The 18,822-nt window shown below is 38.9% G+C and overlaps 2 protein-coding genes across 6 annotated transcripts in view; one reads left to right on the plus strand and one right to left on the minus strand.

Annotated features, from left to right (window-relative positions):
- Positions 1 to 1,178, minus strand: part of LOC111871858 (cytochrome P450 9e2) — a 17,779-nt gene extending 16,601 nt beyond the window's left edge. For both annotated transcript variants that reach the window (XM_023865232.2, XM_023865231.2), the window contains exon 1: positions 1,089 to 1,178. The gene's annotated coding sequence lies outside the window, so the exon portion shown is untranslated. The remainder of the gene's footprint in view (positions 1 to 1,088) is intronic.
- On the plus strand, positions 1,169 to 15,821 carry LOC111871859 (nucleic acid dioxygenase ALKBH1). Of its 4 annotated transcripts, none has more exons than XM_023865235.2 (6): positions 1,169 to 1,247; positions 3,439 to 3,547; positions 6,638 to 6,791; positions 10,806 to 10,884; positions 13,267 to 13,460; positions 13,991 to 15,821. In XM_023865235.2, the coding sequence occupies exons 2-6, from the start codon at positions 3,475 to 3,477 to the stop codon at positions 14,421 to 14,423; spliced, it is 933 nt and encodes a 310-aa protein (XP_023721003.1). In that variant the 5' UTR covers positions 1,169 to 1,247; positions 3,439 to 3,474; the 3' UTR covers positions 14,424 to 15,821. The 4 variants fall into 4 exon arrangements, with proteins under 4 accessions (XP_023721003.1, XP_023721001.1, XP_033610327.1 ...); XM_023865233.2 differs by lacking the exon at positions 1,169 to 1,247 and adding an exon at positions 3,155 to 3,349; XM_033754436.1 differs by lacking the exon at positions 1,169 to 1,247 and adding an exon at positions 3,177 to 3,201.
- The last annotated feature ends 3,001 nt before the right edge of the window (positions 15,822 to 18,822 follow it).

The following is an 18,822-nucleotide window of genomic DNA, read 5'->3' on the forward strand; positions in this document are numbered from 1 at the left end:
AAGAAAATGTGGACGTATACATCCACTCCTCCGTACGCCTTCCTGGCGTAGTGCTTAGTTAGTTAAGCACAGGGAAAAATTTACCCAACCCTTCCAGCTGCACTATGGCCTTGGGGTCGACTCTGCCTATAACAGAAATGAGTACCAGGAATCTTCCTGGGGGGTAAAGGGCAGCCGGCGCGTAAGGCTTACCGCCATCTGTGAACCGATTATCTAGAACAGGGATGTCCAACTTCAAACAGGTTGTGATTTACTTTTTAGTGTCAAAACTGCCAGTGATCTACCACCCCCTCCTATCGTCGTACGTCGCTTTAAGCAAAAATATTGGTAAAAATAACAGGTCACATGATGTTTGTTGTAAAAGCAACATACGTACACCGAAAGTTCGTTACTGAGAAGTCTGGGCCTGCATTTCATCCACCAGCTGTTGGAAGTCGGGTGGGCATTGGGTGAGGGCCAGTTTCAGGCAATCCTAGATATGTTAATCTGTCATGTTGGAATGTTGTTTACTCTTTGTCGTTTTTAGGTAAGAAAACGCAGATTCACACAAATAAGTTGAACGGCAAACAGGAGTGTACAATTTCTTAAGTTGGGAAATCTGTGTCTAGGCACTAACTTCCAAAACGATTCTTGTCCAGCGCGAGTCTTGAGAAAAATGTAATTTTTAAAGGGTAATATCTCATTTTCAAGAGATGCCTTGCTCAATGGGTAATTTCCTTATAGGCCTATGAGATCGACCAAAAATCGTCCCGCGATCGACGCGTTGGACATGCGTGGTCTAGAAGATGGGAGAGCCTCGACGTCTCATAACCCTATGGACCTCCACGGCCTGTTACAGAGATAGCTTTACCTTTTACATAAGCATGACACGAGTTTCAAGTAGACCCGCCTGAGATAAACCCTAATAAACAAACGGAGTTCATAATGAAATCGGGGAAGAATACATTTTAAATTTGCGTAACCTACTGTCAAGGCCGTTCAGTTCAGAAACTACTATCATCTCAAAGTGTATTATACCTTTTGGGCTGTAACGCCAGGAAGTCCGTCCGGTTCATGTAATTTATGATCATGTAATCATTTGTACTTACCTACCAGGAGATCGGCGTCGATGTGGGAAAACAGAAAACAAGTAAAAGAGTAAAAGCGATAATGAATCAATTGACACACTACGTCTGGCGTTCACAAGATGATATCCAGCAGCTCTGGGTGCTTTTGAAACTGTACATTTGAAACTTCACGTTCCAAAGGTAAGTTTCGATGGAAATCAGATTCGCTTTATAACACAGTACGTGCGTCACACAGCAACTAATTTTATTTACTTTCTGCCTACAGCAAACAGCTTACAAGAGTGAGATAGTAATGTCATCACATGTGAGGATGACTATTTATTGTATAAAAGCTTGCTGCGCTTGCGCATTAGAATGCTGCATTGTGTGAAATAATGCCGAACACAAGGGCATCAATTAGGGGTCTCAAACATGCGGCCCGTCCGTTCATTTCTTGCACTGATCTGCTAATTTTAGAATGTGCTTTTATCAATAGGTGTGTCCGATAGTGGGCACTTACGACTAGCTGCAACCGAATCTTAAATTTATATTGCCCTGTGTAAAGCAGGTCATTTGTCCGAAGAATCCGCCCAAGTCCGAGGTCCGGTCTGGCATTTCGTAACAAGCTAAATTTTACGGTGAGGAGTTGTTAGCACCACGCCCAATCCCCCCAGCTGGAGAACCACCCTTTGTCGTCTGCCAGCGACTATTTATTCAATATATTCACAGTTATCCTCCATACCTGTAGGGCGTCTCCTTCATCCGCAACATGAGGACGCACCCTGCCGTGGTGATCATAAGAAAAACATAAACTTTAATTGATGCTAATAAGGAGGTTGGTCTGGAAGTTAAACGTAGTGAAAGCTAAGTATATGTTGCTGTCTCTTCGCCAGAATGCAGGACAAAATCGTGACATAAACACAGGTAACAGATCCTTTGAAAGTGTGACACAGTTGAAATGTTTGGGAACGACAGTAACAAATCAAAATTTGATTCAGGAGGAAATTAAGAGGGGACTGAATTCGGGTAATGCTTTCTACCATTCCGCCCAGAACCTTTTGACGTTTCGTCTGCTGTTTAAAAACGTAAAAATTAAAATATACAAAACTACAGTTTTGCCTGTGGTTCTGTATGGGTGTCAAACTTTGTCAAACTCGCAGAAGCGAGTGCTCAGCTTCACGTCCCTGCTTCATTATCCCCTGCGGAACAGCCCCCCCGTATATGCTAAATAGGAGGCTGGGTGGCCCCAGAGCAGGTCTTGGCGCTGCGGAATACAGACAAATATGTTGCTCCTGCCGGGAATAGAATCCTGACTCCTCTGCCGTCCAGACCTACACTGTACCGACGAAGTCCCTTGTAGAGCGTAAATTCGTTAAAAAGGTTTTCTCCGAGTACTTCGGTTTCCCCTGCCAGTCTTCATTCCACCAAATTCTCCATCATCATAATCACCCGGGGGAGATATAATAGGCCAAACAGTGGCAGACTTGCCGAGTGGACCCAGCTGGACTCCCCCCCCCCNACCAACTTTGCGAATAAGAAAAATATAATACCGAAGTATATCAGTGACTAACTTCAGAATCTTGCCATGAGTAATTTTCGCTCGAGAACTACCACTGTAAGTGCCCTGTGCTTAGTATATAAACGGGCAATGGTTGAGCGTGATCTGCACGTGAACCTTTTGTGTACGAGTATATGAAGGTTGAGAAGCTGAACAGGAAGAGCATTTCATCTGAGTGACGAAGCAACTGATGTAACGATGAAGAAAGCAATCTTCTGGGATGTGGCACCGTGTAGATGTGATATTAACCGACGTTTCGGAGGAACGTATCGCCTCCATCTTCAGGGTAGAAGGAAAAATAAGAAAATCCGCAAGCGAAGAGACAGTGAGAACAGGTGCATAAGTCTGCTTGCATCTGTTCTCACTGTCTCTTCGCTTGCGGATTTTCTTATTTTTCCTTCTACCCTGAAGATGGAGGCGATACGGTCCTCCGAAACGTCGGTTAACACCACAACTACACGGTGCCACATCCCAGAAGACTGCTTTCTTCATAGTCACCGCCGTGAAAACCTCAAATCTTACAAATGATGTAACGTTGGTACACCTGGTGTGTGTGTTTTTTGAAGGGTTTTCGAGTAAAGTTTGTAGATGTTGTAGGTTAGAAGCTGTAGATGTTTACTTTTTACTTGCAGTAAATATAAGATTAGAGATGTTTAAACATGATTTTAAGTTTTATAAAAGGAGACGTCCTCCACCAGATTTGTCAGGAGTTTTAGACTTAAGCAAAGATTTTTGCAGTAGTGCCGTGAGTGAGTTGTGTTTGCTGTTCCATGTGATTGTACGTCACATGCATAAGACTTAAGAATAAAATTGTTTGCTTTCTGTTCATTGTAGGTAATAGCTAGAAGAATAAACCAAACATGTGACGATATGATACGAGACGGGCACTGGGGGTTGAAGCCAGTAGACGAATGGAGAATGTACGAACTGACCGACAGGCAGGGTATGACAATTGCAGTTTGCCGAGGTTTTTTTTTTTTGGTGAAGGAGTAGATTTTGTCGTCTTTCCGAAGACGACGAAACAGTTGCAAAAGTAAATAGCTCGTATATCGACTGCAATATTATCTCAAAACCTAATCAAGCATTTGCTTAGTAGAACAAAATCTGTTTAGGACGTTATTTTTAATAAAGCATTCCATCGTCATTTCAGCTATTAATATTAGTTTCATGTTCCAGCATTCACAATCTGTGACGTGCTATACTGTGCTGATTACCACACACTATGTCCTTATAAGCTCTACCTATAAATAAATCATTCTTTCATATAAAAAAGCACATCTCTGCAGATGTTAACATTATGGTAAACACCAAATTTCCCCATCTCTGTAAAAATATTCGTAACTTTCAGTATTTCGGATAATTATTATAGACTTCCAGCCCTGTTCATAATATCCAATTCATGCTGATTTGGAAATGCTGTAGTCATATGAAGTCTCATCCCCAGTTGGAAAGGAAATTCAATCTGAAGTCATGATCTACTGTACAGTCACATGTCACACTATCAGAAAGTGGCTGAATACCTGCTTCTAAAATTGTTTGATTATAGAGCAACCAGTGCTGCAGTTATGGTCATTAGGAACCCCATCCGCATTTATCTTGGCTGCCTTCTCACAGCATCTGAGGTACATGTGCATGTGACATAAGTATTTACAGGCATATTTTCATGTTTCCTTGAAATAAATCTGCTGGCTGTTAAGATACAGTTATTGTTACATGTTCTTTTGACAAAGTAGGTGAAGTAAATTAAATATTTGCAGACTAATAATATACTGGTCCCAGAACAGTAGAAAACAAAAGATTGAAATAAAATCACCTAATGCAACCCAAAGTACTTATTCAAAATGGGGAACAATAGAGCATGGAGTTCCTCAGGGGTCAATTTTAGGACCTTTGCTTTTTAGAATCTGTATAAATGACCTTCCCCTAACAATANGAATTACAATTCTATGGTATTCAGGGAACAATGGCAGGTTGGTTCAGATCCTACCTTGTAGATAGAAAACAAAAGATTGAAATAAAATCACCTAATGCAACCCAAAGTACTTATTCAAAATGGGGAACAATAGAGCATGGAGTTCCTCAGGGGTCAATTTTAGGACCTTTGCTTTTTAGAATCTGTATAAATGACCTTCCCCTAACAATAAATGCCTGATCAATACCCATAATATTTGCTGATGACACTAGTGTAATAATTTCTAGTAAGAATTTGGATGATTTCTGTATGTTATTGAATAATGTTCTCTCTTATATGAGTAAATGGTTTGCTGCTAACAAACTGGCCCTGAATCTAGATAAAACAAATATAATAAAATTTATAACAAATAATACACCTCAATATCCATTAAGCACTGGATATAATAATAAATATATAGAAGAGTCAATACAGACAAAATTCCTTGGCTTACAAATTGATAACCACTTAAACTGGAAATACCATATCGATCAGTTGGTTCCGAAGTTAAGTGGGACATGTTATGCAGTAAGAGCTTTGTTACATGTCAGCAACATTGATACACAGAAGTCAGTTTATTTTGCCTACTTTCACTCTGTAATTAAGTATGGAATAATATTTTGGGATAACTCATCTGACAGCAAAAAGGTATTTACATTACAAAAGAAAATTGTTAAAATCATGGTGGGTGTAAAACCTCTAAATTCTTGTAGGGAGCTGTTAAGAGATTACAGATCTTACCTCTTTCATGTGAATATATATTTTCATTATTAAGCTTCATTATAAATAACCAAGAACGTTTTCAGACCAATTTGGATGTACACAATGCTAACACGAGAAACAAGCACCATCACCATAGACCTGTTGCTAACCTGACATGTTTTCAGAAAAGCACATAGTATTCTGGCATTAAAATTTTCAACAATCTACCATCTAGTCTCAAGAGTCTAATGAATGAAAAGGCGCAATTTAAATGAGCACTGAAATGATACTTAAATACACACTCATTCTACTCTGTTGATGAATTCCTACTGTCTAAAAATGACTTGTCCTTTTGAAAGGTTATGTACATAGCATAAGTTGACAGTATTGACTTATATATGTGGATGCGTTTTCTTTTTTGTGTCTCAGTTGAACTGTATTTATGGCTTTTGTATCTGTATGACATGTTCCACATCCTACAGTCATTGCGACTTACTTTGGATATACAGAATGTAATGTATGAATAGACAGGATTATAGAAATACAACTTAACTCATTCTTCCTAGATCCTGTTCATTTTCTCAGCCAAAATTTCTGTTACATTTTACTTAGTCATCAGTCCATTACAGCATTAGAGCCAGTCTGGCATCTGCTGTTATTAACAGGAATTGAAAAAAGAACAGTATTTGAATGACAGTGTATGGAATTTATTACATATATAACATGGAGAGGTAGGAAGATGCTCAAGAAATATGTCATAAACAACTGCAAGGTAAAATCTCAAGTTCAAAATGTGTAGTACTTGTGTATGATGTGGGAAGGGTTAAATGTGCTAGGCAGTTAACAAAATCCATTTACTGTTGTTTCACAGTATACACCTTACAGATATTTTTATTCTCTCTGCTAATGTGCATCGTTGTATTTTCTCTTTTTTGGCAGTATATCTCTGGAGTCCTGATGAAAGGGGAAATCATTTCTGTCTACACATTTCAGCTCTACAGAATACATTTTGATGATATATTGAGTTGGGAATCTACACTAAATGTCATCTGGCAAATTTAATTGTGATTTGTATTAATCCAGTACAACTCTTAGTAAATTAAACTGAAATCAAATGTTATGGTCTCAAAAATGTTCATCGTACCAAAATTTGTATGTTGCATAACATATACATGTACAACTTCTACATGAAACATTTATGGGTATGATGTATATTTTAGAAATACAGGAAGAATAAATATTTTGATTGCATTGTGATTAGCTTTGTGCTAACAGACTTTTTGTGTTCAGTAAATGAGTAGTAGTACCAATGATATATATTTGGAAAAATGTGTGCTTTGTTGGAATACTCCTTCACATTCTTGTTATTAAATTCCACAGGTTTGTTGTTCATACCAAACCCTTTCACTGCCCTTGGACAGAGATACTGGGTTTGTCGCTGTCTGAAAGACTTTACTTGTAAACCACAAAAACTGAACCTTGATGCGCATGGAGACTTGCAGGATGGACAGAAGTGGTGGGACACATGCATGAAGTGAGTATTGGATTGATCTGTCTCTTGTATTGTAGTACAGAATGGATATGAGTAATCTCCACAGTACAGAGACTTCTGGGTTGGTTTATAATTACTTACCTGATCAGAAAACTTCACATAGATTTAGAGGTTCTCACATCGGTAGTTATGAAGAATTCTCTTTCTGGGATATTACACCATGTAGCCTGTTGAAAGTTAATGAATTAGCTTCCAAAATGTAAGTTGACTTTCAACACACTTTATCAAGTTATATCCTGGAAGGTGTAACTCTTATTAAAAAATATTATAATAAATAACTAAATAAATACATTTGGGGGGGGGGGGGTTAATAAGGAATTTGAAGTTTCATCGCTATATTTGCTGGATCATAACTTTGAGTCTATTGAATCAATCTGCATCCACAGACCCTTTCTTTGTACAATGCATTTATCGTGCAGTCTTTGGGGAGCTGAGACAGCTCAGCTGGTACAGCAACTGGAGTGCAGGCTGGAGAACCAGTGAATCAGGGATTGATTCCCAACAAGGGGCAGAATTCATACTCCAACTGTATCAACATACAAAATGTTGTCTTCGAGGATACATGTCACGCTGTGTCAGCACGTCTTCCTTGCGTTCAAAGACACATTCTGCCACATCTATCGCTCTTCACGGACCAACATTATATTGCATTTACATATCAGTTCTTGCCTTCAAAGGTTCTCTACCGTGCATCAATCAACTCCAGATACACACCAACAGAGTAACACCAGAAGGTTTCTTCCAAGCACACATCAAAGTAATGTAGAACTTTAGAGTTGTAATTTAGCTTGGATTGGCTAAGGAGGATATACTAAGAAGGAAAGTACATATAATATAAGACTGTGAAGTACCAAGTCAAACGTAGTGAAACTGAGTAGTAGATACGAGTTTATAACTCCATAAGTTGGAGAATACTTATATTTAAGGAAATACTCTCGTTTTTGGTATCATATCTATGAAACTGAGTCATTATTATTTTAAATTGATTTTAATATATCTGCATTTTAATAAATTTGTGCTTGCAATCCCCCCGCCCTTGAAGGGCTGAATCACCTGACTCTCGTACTGGCAGTCTCTTAGCTGGAACCATAGCTATCACCAGTCAATCAAGTGGATTCTAGACTTACAGCTAGTATGCTGTGCGTTGTAAACGTGGATATACATTTCTTAAAGTAAATTAATTGTTTAGAAGAACTCTTCATCACAGTAGATGCTCAGAATGTCTCCCTTCTGCCCTTAAACAAACTTAAGTTTCTTGAAAAGCTTTCTTGACACTAGTTTAGTTCATTGACAATATTATATTTCAGCATCCTGTTACACTCACACAATATATATGGATAAATACCGTCTTAAGTGCAACAAATTTTATTGTAGTTTTTACTTCTTTTCCTCCTCCACACTACATGTTTCGGCCCTAAATGGCCATCATCAGGTGTGTATCACTCACGTAGCTGTTACACTGCTTGTTAAAATTTAAAATTACCAGTCTTTCTAATTGTATAAAATCTTTGTTAATCTACACGCGTCGATTTGATTTTTAAATTAGCACTTTTTAAAACTTAATTCAAGTTAAAATGTCTATAAGATCTCTGTTCTTTCTTTTTCAAATTTTTAGTTAAAATTTTTTCAGGGTACATGCCCTATATCTACGGTGCTGCAGCGGCCACTTCTTGTTTTTATCGTTGTTCATGTGTTGTCTGTAATATACAAATATTCCTGTTACTATCTTATGTTATGTCATGTTATGTTATTCTTATATGTTTATACTGTTATTTGTACTTACTCAGTGTAGGCGCTCTCTGTGTGTGTCGCTGCTTATCTTTAATACGTTTGCTGTCTGGTGTACTGTGTGCTGTGTTTTATGTTCGTGAGTGTTGGAGGGGGAATGGGTAGTGGGGGGAGGGAGGTACCGTTAGCTTGTATAGATTTCGTATATAGTTTGAAATATGGGATTGTATGTTTCTATGTGTGTGTCATTCATTTGTAGGCCTTTCTTACTTATTTTATATATATGGTATTTCTCTAATGTATTCAAATGTTTACCCTTTTTTCCCGTTGTTACAACTTCCATTACGTCTGTTATTGTTCCGTATGAATGTCCCGTATTTAGTATGTGATTTGAGTACCCGGAATTGCAATTATTATTTCTAATATCATGTAGATGTTCTTTATGTCTAGCGTTAAATGTTCGGCCCGTTTGTCCAATGTATTTCAATGGGCAATCTACACATTTCATTTGGTATATGCCACTTTTATTGTATTTATCTAATTGTGGTTTTTGTTTGAGTATGTTTTCTATTGTGTTACGTGTGCGGAATGCTACCTTTATCTGTGTGTCTTTAAAAAGTTTTGTAGTAGTAGTGGAGGAGGAAAAGAAGTAAAAACTACAATAAAATTTGTTGCACTTAAGACGGTATTTATCCATATATATTAGTTCATTGACCTCAGTAGTTGTAATTGTTTCACAAATGTTGTGTTGAAGTTCATCCACTGTGTGGGGATTATTTGAGTTCAATTTGTTTTTTAGGTTTCCTGACATAAAAATCACCCCTTCAATCTAGTCAAACATACAGAAAGTATCTGATTCAAATTCTGGTCAAAGACAAACTACTGTTAACAGTTTCTTTGTGAACCTGCTCATTCTGTTTAAATTGATATATGTATAGCACCTTCAGTGGGTCACAACCACCTTCACACACATATCACTTAATAATTATCTTGAGATATCTCTTAGCCACGGAAGTTGATACATGAAAATAAGAAAGTGAATAAACAGTAACAAAAGCAGCTAGTAATGGGCTGTGGGGTGGACAGTCAAGGAATTGGGGTTTAATTCCTGGCAGGAGCAGGAAATTTTTCTCTTTTCCACAGTGTCCAGACTGGCTCTGGGCCCACCCTGCCTCCTCTCTAACAGCTACCATGGATAAAGCAGCTAAAGCATGAAGCTTATTGTGCACTTATTTCAAGTACCAAGGTTATGAATACCTGGAACTATACTTTCACTGCCTCATATGTTATCATGGCATAGTGCTTAATTAAGCACAGGATAACTTTACATTTTAAATAGCATACTTCTGGTTTAACTGTGTTTTTCTTTTCACATGCCTTGTTAACTTTGTGGGAACATCCCACATACTAACACGCAGTTTCACCGGTGTAACAGACAGTACTCATTCCTAGTCATATCACATTGCCACCAGCACTCGTATTTATACAGCACTCGCTGTCCATCCCACATTTAGATCATCATGTGTGCTAGCCAATCAGCGCTCACTATCGCAACTGCAAGTTTAAGCTCCGCCCAGCAAGCATGGTATAAAAGCCGAGCCCAAAGCTCGCAGTCGTCAGTGATCACATTCAGTCATCAGAGTCATCAGCTCTTCCTCGTGCCAAAGACAGCTGCCGCAACTCTCCAGCAACCGTGCTCTGCTACCAGAGAGCTAACGTAGCTGCCGCAACTCTCCAGCAACTGCACTCTGCTACCAGAGAGCTAATGTAGCTGCCGCAACTCTCCAGCAAACTCGCTCTGCGCCCAGGCAACTAACGTAGCTGCTGCAACTCTCCATCCTGCACCGCGCATGCAGCACCACATCACTGGCTGGACAAACCAGCTGAACAGACGTAAAGACTTGATCTACTACAAAGGAGCAAATTCTACCAGCGCACTCATGGTGGAACAAACTGCCCTTTTCAGGGCCAACTAACTTTTGACATTCCACATAGCTTCGCAGCTATTCTGTACATTCAATTTATACAATTTAATATATACAATTGTTACAGATTTACGTGGTTGTCTTTTAGAACATTGACAATCCCACAACATTCATCATGCCTAGGCAGAGCCTTTTAGGAGTTTCAGGTAAGACTTAAAAGTAAGGTAAATTTGTCCCTGTGCTTAACTAAGCACTACACAATGTAGGCATATGGGGAAGTGGATGTATAGATCCACATTCGCTTCAAGTAAAACTTATTTCCTTAATTTACCATGTATTCCAGAGATACAGAAAGAGGAAAGTCACTTCTGCAGAAGTTACGATGGGTAACTTTGGGATATCATCACAACTGGGATACAAAGGTAGGTGATAATTTGAGAGAATATACAAATGATGTATTTCGAAGCAAAGCATCTGAAAGGTATGAAAGTAAATCAGTTCTGTCTTACATGATTTTACCCCCATTTTTCAGTCATAGTTAAATGTCTGTTAGCTTAATTATGTCCATCCGTCTACATCAGTGTCTTTCAACTGGTGTGGCACAATGTGAGTCTGCATGTGCTGCTGCATTTTCAATTCACATAATTTAATTCGTAAGTAAATCAATAAGTAAGCCACAAATGGATATAGAACTTAAACAAATAAGAGTACAGATTTGAAAAATACTTTTATTTCTCAGCATAATGTCCCTGTACATTGAGGCACTTGTCCCATCATTTCACAAGCCCCTGAAACCAGCAGCATAAAATTCTTTAGGCTACTGTTGGAACCAGGCGGTGACTGGGATCACGAAGGCATACTGCTCACCACATTCCAGCCTCAAGGACAAACCGTAAATGCAGACTCCTACTGTAACATCCTCAGGAAACTTTGTAAGGCCATTTAACAGAAGCGACCAGGACTCCTCACCAAAGGCGTGTTGCTCTTGCATGACAACGTGCGTCCCCATACTGCCAACAAGACAAATGAGACGCTGCGAAATTTCAAGTGGGAAGTCCTCGAGCATCCTCCATATAGCACTGACCTTTCTCCAAGCGACTTCCATTTGTTCAGCCCTCTTAAACATCATCTTTCAGCTCAACATTTTCCCAACGATGAAGCTGTAGAAAGGGAAGTAACCCCCTGGTTCCGACAGCAGCCCAAAGAATTTTATGCTGCTGGTTTTCAGGGGCATGTGAAACGATGGGACAAGTGCCTCAATGTACAGGGAGATTATGCTGAGAAATAAAAGCATTTTTCAAATCAGTTCTCTTCTTTGTATAAGTTCTATATCCATTTGTAACTTACTTATTGACTTACCCTCGTAATAGTTAACAGAGTTTGTTATTAGCAGTGAGATCTTATTCATTTCTGTAACATCATATCATTGACATGTGCTACAGTTTGTTTGTTAATTGCTGCCTTGATTTTTTTTAAATTGTTTTTTGGAATCACCATTTTAATTTTTATATTTTGTCTGTAGCTCGCGTTATTTGATACTTGTTTTGAAAAGGTTGTTAATCTGTTAAATGTTTCAGTGAACTTCTGTCCATGTTGTAAAAAGTAGGTAAATGGAGAACATAAAAGGTAAGCTGTCCCTGTATCATGCCATGGAGGCCTATAGGGTTGTGAGATGTCGAGGCTTCCACTTGTTGACAGTCTGTTCACAAATGGCAGTGAGGGTCTCAGCTTTATGTGCCAGCTGTCCTTTACCCCCAGTAAGATTCCTGGTACTCATTTCTGTTAAGAGGTTGAGCCGACCCCAGCGCCATGGTGCAGCTTGGATTAGGCCAATTGAAAAACCCAGTGACCTCATCAGGAATTGAACCCACAACCTTCCAACTTGTAGCATAGTGCCTCAGCCAAATTCACTACCACATGCCCCAAATGGAAGACATAACTACATATAAAGAATAACATGAATGTATTTTAGGCATGCATACACATAGACATTTTCAGTATTGCAGTAATGTTTGGGTTGGTTTGCTTTTGATGGTGAGCTGTATTCCTTATGGTATCCTACTTTAAGGCAGAAAATGTCCTTTTAAATGTCTCTCACCAAATGTAAAATATAGTAAGCGCCAAATATCCAGTACTGAACTCGCGCATCTCGAACATGCATGTGCTTTTGTCGATGGGGAATAGCTCTAGCCACACATGTTCCTAGTAGTGAAAAGTAAGTTGTGTTGTGCAGATGTTGTTGGAAATGTGTCTTTTGACGGAGGAAAAAGTATTCATAGTTGAGTATTATTTCCGTGCATATGAAAGTGGTTGCCAGGCAACCCGCTTCCTTGGTTTTGAGCAGCCAGATGTTATCGTCCAGAAACCGCTATATAGAACTCATGTGACAATATGGTGTGCCATCTCAGCACACGATATATTAGGCCCCAATTTCATTGAGGATGAGGAAGGCAATGCTCTTACCATCACCCAAGAACAGTACAGGGACATGGTGATCAGATAATTTCTTCAAGATTTGAGAAGGTTCTGTCGTGCAAGGAGCCTTCACATGAATAGAGAGTGGTATCAACAGGACGTCTTTTCATGTCAGTACTGTTATTTTTGGCACATACTGTATTATGAACTGATGCTGTAGATCATAATGAGACCAATACTTTGTGCCATATAAATATTTTTAATACAGTGATTCATTTTAGAGAACTTTCACAGAAGTTCTTTTAGATATTTGAAGTATACACATAGCTTATTCTTGTTATTTGGTGTGTTTAGTGTATATGTATGAGTAGGAAATTACTGTTTCACAGTTGTACAGCGAAGATTCTCGTGGCCCCTTCCCTGAAGACTTGGCTGTGCTGTGTCAGTACATCGCCAGAGTGGTTGGCTTGAATGATTTTTCTGCTGAAGCTGCAATTGTGAATTACTATCACATGGACTCCACATTGGCTGGACACACAGATCATTCCGAGCTCAACAAAGAAGCACCTCTATTTTCTTTTAGGTGAATTTATTTAATATCTGGGGAAAGTCAGTAACATGATGCAGTTAACTGTTTAGCATCCAGCTTTATGCAGGTGTTGCTACTAAATAATGAGACCCATATAATAAAACACTTCATTGAAAGTTTAAGTTCTTTACTGATTATCTCATTCAGAGCAATTCCTTTTGATAACTACATGTGTGTGCGGAATCATCTCTGCTACATTATTCCACTACATTCATTTGGAACTGAAAATGCATTTATGTTGTTCCCTCTCGCACCCGTATTTTTATCTTAAAATTGCATAATTTTAGGAAAATTGTGAGAGAATAATATGCAGCAAAAGCATTAATTAAGGTCTGGGACATGATCATCTTCATTGTACCTTATTCAAATAAGAGATTATGCTTCTAATACAGTAATTAAGACTAGTCTTCAGGCATGAGCTGCCTTGTAGTTGTGCCATTGGAGGATACTCCAGTCTTAACATTCACTGATATGAGATCCTCATATCTTATGTAGTAAAATAATTTCTTTCTTTCTTTTCTTAGTTTTGGTCAGAGTGCTTTGTTCCTGCTTGGTGGACTCAGTGTGGATGAGAAGCCTGCAGCAATGTTTATCCACAGTGGTGACATTATTATCATGTCTGGAGTGAGCAGACTTTGCTACCATGGAATCCCTCGTATTCTGTCAATGGATAAAACACCGTGGAATGCTGTGGATTCAAGAGCAGGGTGCATACAGAGGGAGTGTTGTGATGACTCAGTTGTGTGTGACACAGAGGACTATGGGAGTGCAAGAAGATGTAGGAAAGAAACAAACTCAACATTCTATCCATCTTGTTTTAGTTCTGAAATCATTCATTCATGTACAGAAAGTTATTTTTGGGAACCATTTGGGAATTATTTAAGGACTTCAAGAATTAATATGAATGTAAGACAAGTCCTTCAGCCAGCCATGAAAAGTCTCCCACAGCAGCTGTGAAGTATAAGATATGTACCATACTTAGCCACCAAGACAAAGAGTTTTCAGATTTTTAAAAGTTATAAAACTAAGGAACATAAATTTAAGTGCTAAATTTTTTATATTGGCATTTTTATACATTTTAAAGTTACATTTTTGATACCAAAGTTTTTGCTATATTACACCATGGGTGAAAGTGAAAGTGAAAGAGAAAGAAAGTGTCAGAAGCCACAACTTGCTGTGAGGTTGCAAAAGTATTAGCAAATTTATGAAACAAAACTGGCAGTTCCCTGATATATATGATATAAGATTTTGTGCTAATGCAAACATCTCTTTCTGTAGAAAGGAAGATCATGTTGAGAGAGAGATACTGTTGTGAAAGGGTATAATTTGTCAGAAGTGTTTGGTGCAGTTACGATCAGAAAATATGGTGATTAAATGTGCAAGACAAAAACGGTTGTGACATATCAAGAAAACATATAGGGATGGAAACAACAGAACAAAGAATGTAAGAATGCCAATTCTGCATGATAATTATTCAGTGGCACTAACTGCGGTTATTTTTATGAAATTGAAGAAGAGGTTATTAAGTTTGTGTGAACTCTTAAGACAGAATGAAATGCCAGTTTCATTACACTGAAAGCACAAGAAATTGTAAGGTTGTTGAATATCAAGTGGCAGAAATTTAAGACCAGTAGAAGGTGCAGTTTGTTTGAATGATGCACAGAAACAGGTTTTCTTTATGCAGAGGGCTTCACGTTGCCAAAGGCTACCTTCAGACTTCAAGGATTAACCTTTTTTCTTTCAGAAACAGGATTCAGTATCTGAAAGCAAATAAGTACTAACCCAGATAGGCAGTGCCATTGAAGCACCAGTGTTTTTTGATGTGCCATCCAGGCACTGTAAAATCTGCCAAAAAAAAGGCATAAGGCAGTAAGAAAGATGTGACTGTCATGTATCACCAGATGGCATGAAGCTACTATCATATGTGATACTGAATTTAAAATCTGTTTACTACTAATCGTGTGTGAAACTGAGGGATGGGTGACTTAATAGGAGACTGGTTACAGGTTGTCTGGAAGAGGAGATCAGGAGTTTTGTTGAGAATAAGAGGAATGATTGTGCTGGATGCATTTAAAAGTAATTTAACACTGGAAGTCACATTTGTTATTCAACCAGTGAGTACTAGCCTTTGCAGTCGTACCTGACGGGATGTCCTCACAACTACAGGCTCTAGATGTGTACAGTGGAGTTGCATCTTACATGGAGGTTATGTTCCAAAGATGACACATAAATCCAAAATTGTTTACGGTCAGAATTACCCTTGAAAATCCCTGAAATTGCCCATGAAGTACATGCTATTGTGTACACCCTGTAATATGTATGTATATAATAAAGAGTACATAATGTATAGTAAAATGTATAGTGATTTTATTTTTAATTTTCATAAAAGAAGAGAGAGAGAAAGAGATGACTGAAACAATAAAAAAGGATTTTCGACTAGGGGTGGAACTGTCAGATCTGGTCCCTCTGAAAGGAACATCAGGTGCTGAAGAAATTCTTTCTGGATTAGTGAATCTTTGTAGCAAATATGAATTGTCTTGGAGGTGGAGGTGGTTGGACCTGTTAGTGATGGGGCTCTGGCTGTGACTGACAAAAGTAACTGTGTTGCAGCAAAATTAAAAAAAGAATGAAAGAATTTGAAGGAGCGACTTCTCTCTTTCACATCCACTGCATTCTTCATCAAGAAGCATCATGTGCAGATTTTGAGTATGACTCACATAATGGACACTGTTGTTAAAATTGTGAATTGTATTTGTGCAGATGTCCTTAACCATCATGAATTTGTAGCATTACTGGGGGAAATAGAATTTGGTGAAACAGTTTACAACACAGAAAATGAGGTTATGTTGAGCATCAGCGGACTTCTCGAATTTCCTTACAAATGGTGGTGCCAGACATCTTGGAAAAAAATGGGAAGACCGACATCTTCATGGCTATGCTCACAAATAGCTGGAGTTCCAAAGATCTCGAAAGGAAATGAGGTAGCAGATCTCTTACTAATGTTGTACATTAAGAGAGAGTGGTGTCAGAGATCTTGGAAGAACATGAGAAAAGGAGTCTTTTCATGGCTTTTCCCACACAATTCCAAACGGCCAAGTCTCAACTCGATTAGTGTATATGAGTACCAAGGCAAGTAGAGTTAAGGTACATCACTCACTGTCATTTCTTAAATAGACAATAATGACATTATTTTGTCCTTGTCTCAAAGGAGCAGCAAATCAAACTGTGTCATATAACTTATGTTCTTCTTTTATGTAGCAGCACATTCATGTTTGAATTACAGTTACATGGTTGGATGTCTTGTAAGGCAGCAGTTCCGAAACTTAGAGGCCCGACTGTCCAGAGGCCCCTGAAACCATCATTTCATAATTGTGATACATATGAATTGATTAGGAAAAAACATTAAATTACGAAAATGAATGAAAAATACGGTATTCTGGGCTGTGACACTGTGTAATTGGGAGAGAGACTGCTTCTGCTTGTTTTTTTAGTTACTCTCCGACCCTGAAGATGGAGGTGGCATGTTTCTCCTAAAGGTTCGGAGGAAGAAAGTGGAAGGAAATGTCACTTGCATATGTTAAGGTTCTATCATTGCATTATTCTGAAGGCAGTGAGGACGGTCATGGAAGTTCCAGGTTAGCTAGTCTCTGGGACTAGATTCGAACCTATGATCTCCCGAATGCGAAGCAAGAATATCAGGCTAACTCGACGCTCCTTATATGTACATGACAGCAGAAAGATATACCTGCTCTTATCGAGAATCGAATTCCATTCATCGATTCTATAGCCAGTCACTTTATTTTTCAAGATACCTGTAATTAAACACTCGCTATCAAGTAATATCCGAACCGATCTGAACTCAGTGACATTTGTACTTAGTCTGTAGTAAAGGAATTCTCTCAACAGTGGCAGTGCAATTGAAGCGTAACCAGCCTGTCCCCACAGGTGCACAATTTATGCTTTAGAAACTTCTTTCCTTCTCATGTAACACGAATAAGAGGACAAGCTGATCCAATATCAGGTATACATTACAATCCTTGGTAGTAATAACGGCTTATGTTCGAAACTGGTGGCATTCCAGATTCCTTCATATTAACCCTCATACACAATATGAAAAAGGTAATTGCATTTGGAGCAAAGAAAGCACTATGCCTAACAAGTGCGTAACGGAACTAGAAATCACCTGCATGCACATGGCAAAACGAAACACAAAGAACAAAGTTCTCACTGCATCTACTTATGGACAGTTCAAGACAGTTCTAGACAGTTCAGCCTGGAGAAAATCGTAATAGGAAACAACATAATGTCTACTCCTCACTTAATATTGTCACAGTGATCAAATGACGTATACTGAGATGGAGGAAATGAGAAATATACACGATGAAGTCTTCTGGATTAGTCACTCGATGGAATGAATTGATTTCATACTGACATGGCTGAATGCCCAAGAAGAGTTCCTTTCAATTATTCGCAGTGATGGCTTCAAATCATTTGGATTAATATAGCTACAATATATATGAAATTTTCATCAGGGAACCTTGAAGAGGAAGATGAGAGCACAATACTAGAACCGCTCCTAGAGAATTATAATATTGTCAACAATTCTGTCTCTGTTGTCTAGGCAGTTTCCTAGATAGCGGTCTGCTTACGATTTCTTTGCCACTGAAGTATGTGTTCTTGTTTTAGCCGTTGCATAGCAATGGACGTCATATCCGGCTTTTAGGCGCCACGCCACAATGTAAAGGTATGGACTGGAATGAACTTGCTCGGGATAAATATCATCAGCCTTGTATCCACTGGGTACCGAGGAGAGAAACTGCTAGAATATGAATTGCCCTTTCAGTCTACTTCGACGATCGATAATTCTTGGAACTTTATGTCCGTGGCTGTAGCGGATATAGTGCGTCCTCGTAGCACTGGGTGACCGTGAGTGTTCGCCGTGACACGTCGTCAGCAACATGGCCCTAGGCGTGGAGGTAGTCTGAAAGTACAGCACAACGCTAGTTGCATTACGCTTGCTCGCACACGAATTTCGAAAGGAACCCGGATATTTCAGTCGGTATCGGAGCTAGGCTAAGGGCTGGACAAACGGGGTTTCGATTCCCAGTAATAGAGTTTTATCTTCTCCATGGGGTCCACCTAGCCTCCTATATAATGGGTACCAGGGGCTCTGTTCCCGGGGATAAAGCGTCAATGCCGTGAAGCTGACCACTCACGTCCATCTATTTCCGAGGCCAAGAACAATGAGTTATACCTTCACTCTTCCATATACCTTCCTGGCATAGTACTAGATTGCGCAATTAAGTCTGTCGATATAGCGACGGGTTCAGAGGCTGGACGGCCGGGGTTCGATTCC

The sequence above is a fragment of the Cryptotermes secundus genome, unplaced genomic scaffold (genome assembly GCF_002891405.2).
Source record: "Cryptotermes secundus unplaced genomic scaffold, Csec_1.0 scaffold1350, whole genome shotgun sequence".
Lineage (NCBI taxonomy): Eukaryota > Metazoa > Arthropoda > Insecta > Blattodea > Kalotermitidae > Cryptotermes > Cryptotermes secundus.

What these genes read in the sequence shown, in the direction of transcription:
- LOC111871859 (XM_023865233.2), top strand. Translation starts at nt 3,254, where the DNA reads ATGTTTAAACATGATTTTAAGTTTTATAAAAGGAGACGTCCTCCACCA. An exon ending in AAGATTTTTGCAGTAGTGCC is followed by an intron (nt 3,350 to 3,438) that starts GTGAGTGAGTTG and finishes TGTTCATTGTAG; the next exon opens with GTAATAGCTAGAAGAATAAA. An exon ending in GCACCTCTATTTTCTTTTAG is followed by an intron (nt 13,461 to 13,990) that starts GTGAATTTATTT and finishes TTCTTTTCTTAG; the next exon opens with TTTTGGTCAGAGTGCTTTGT.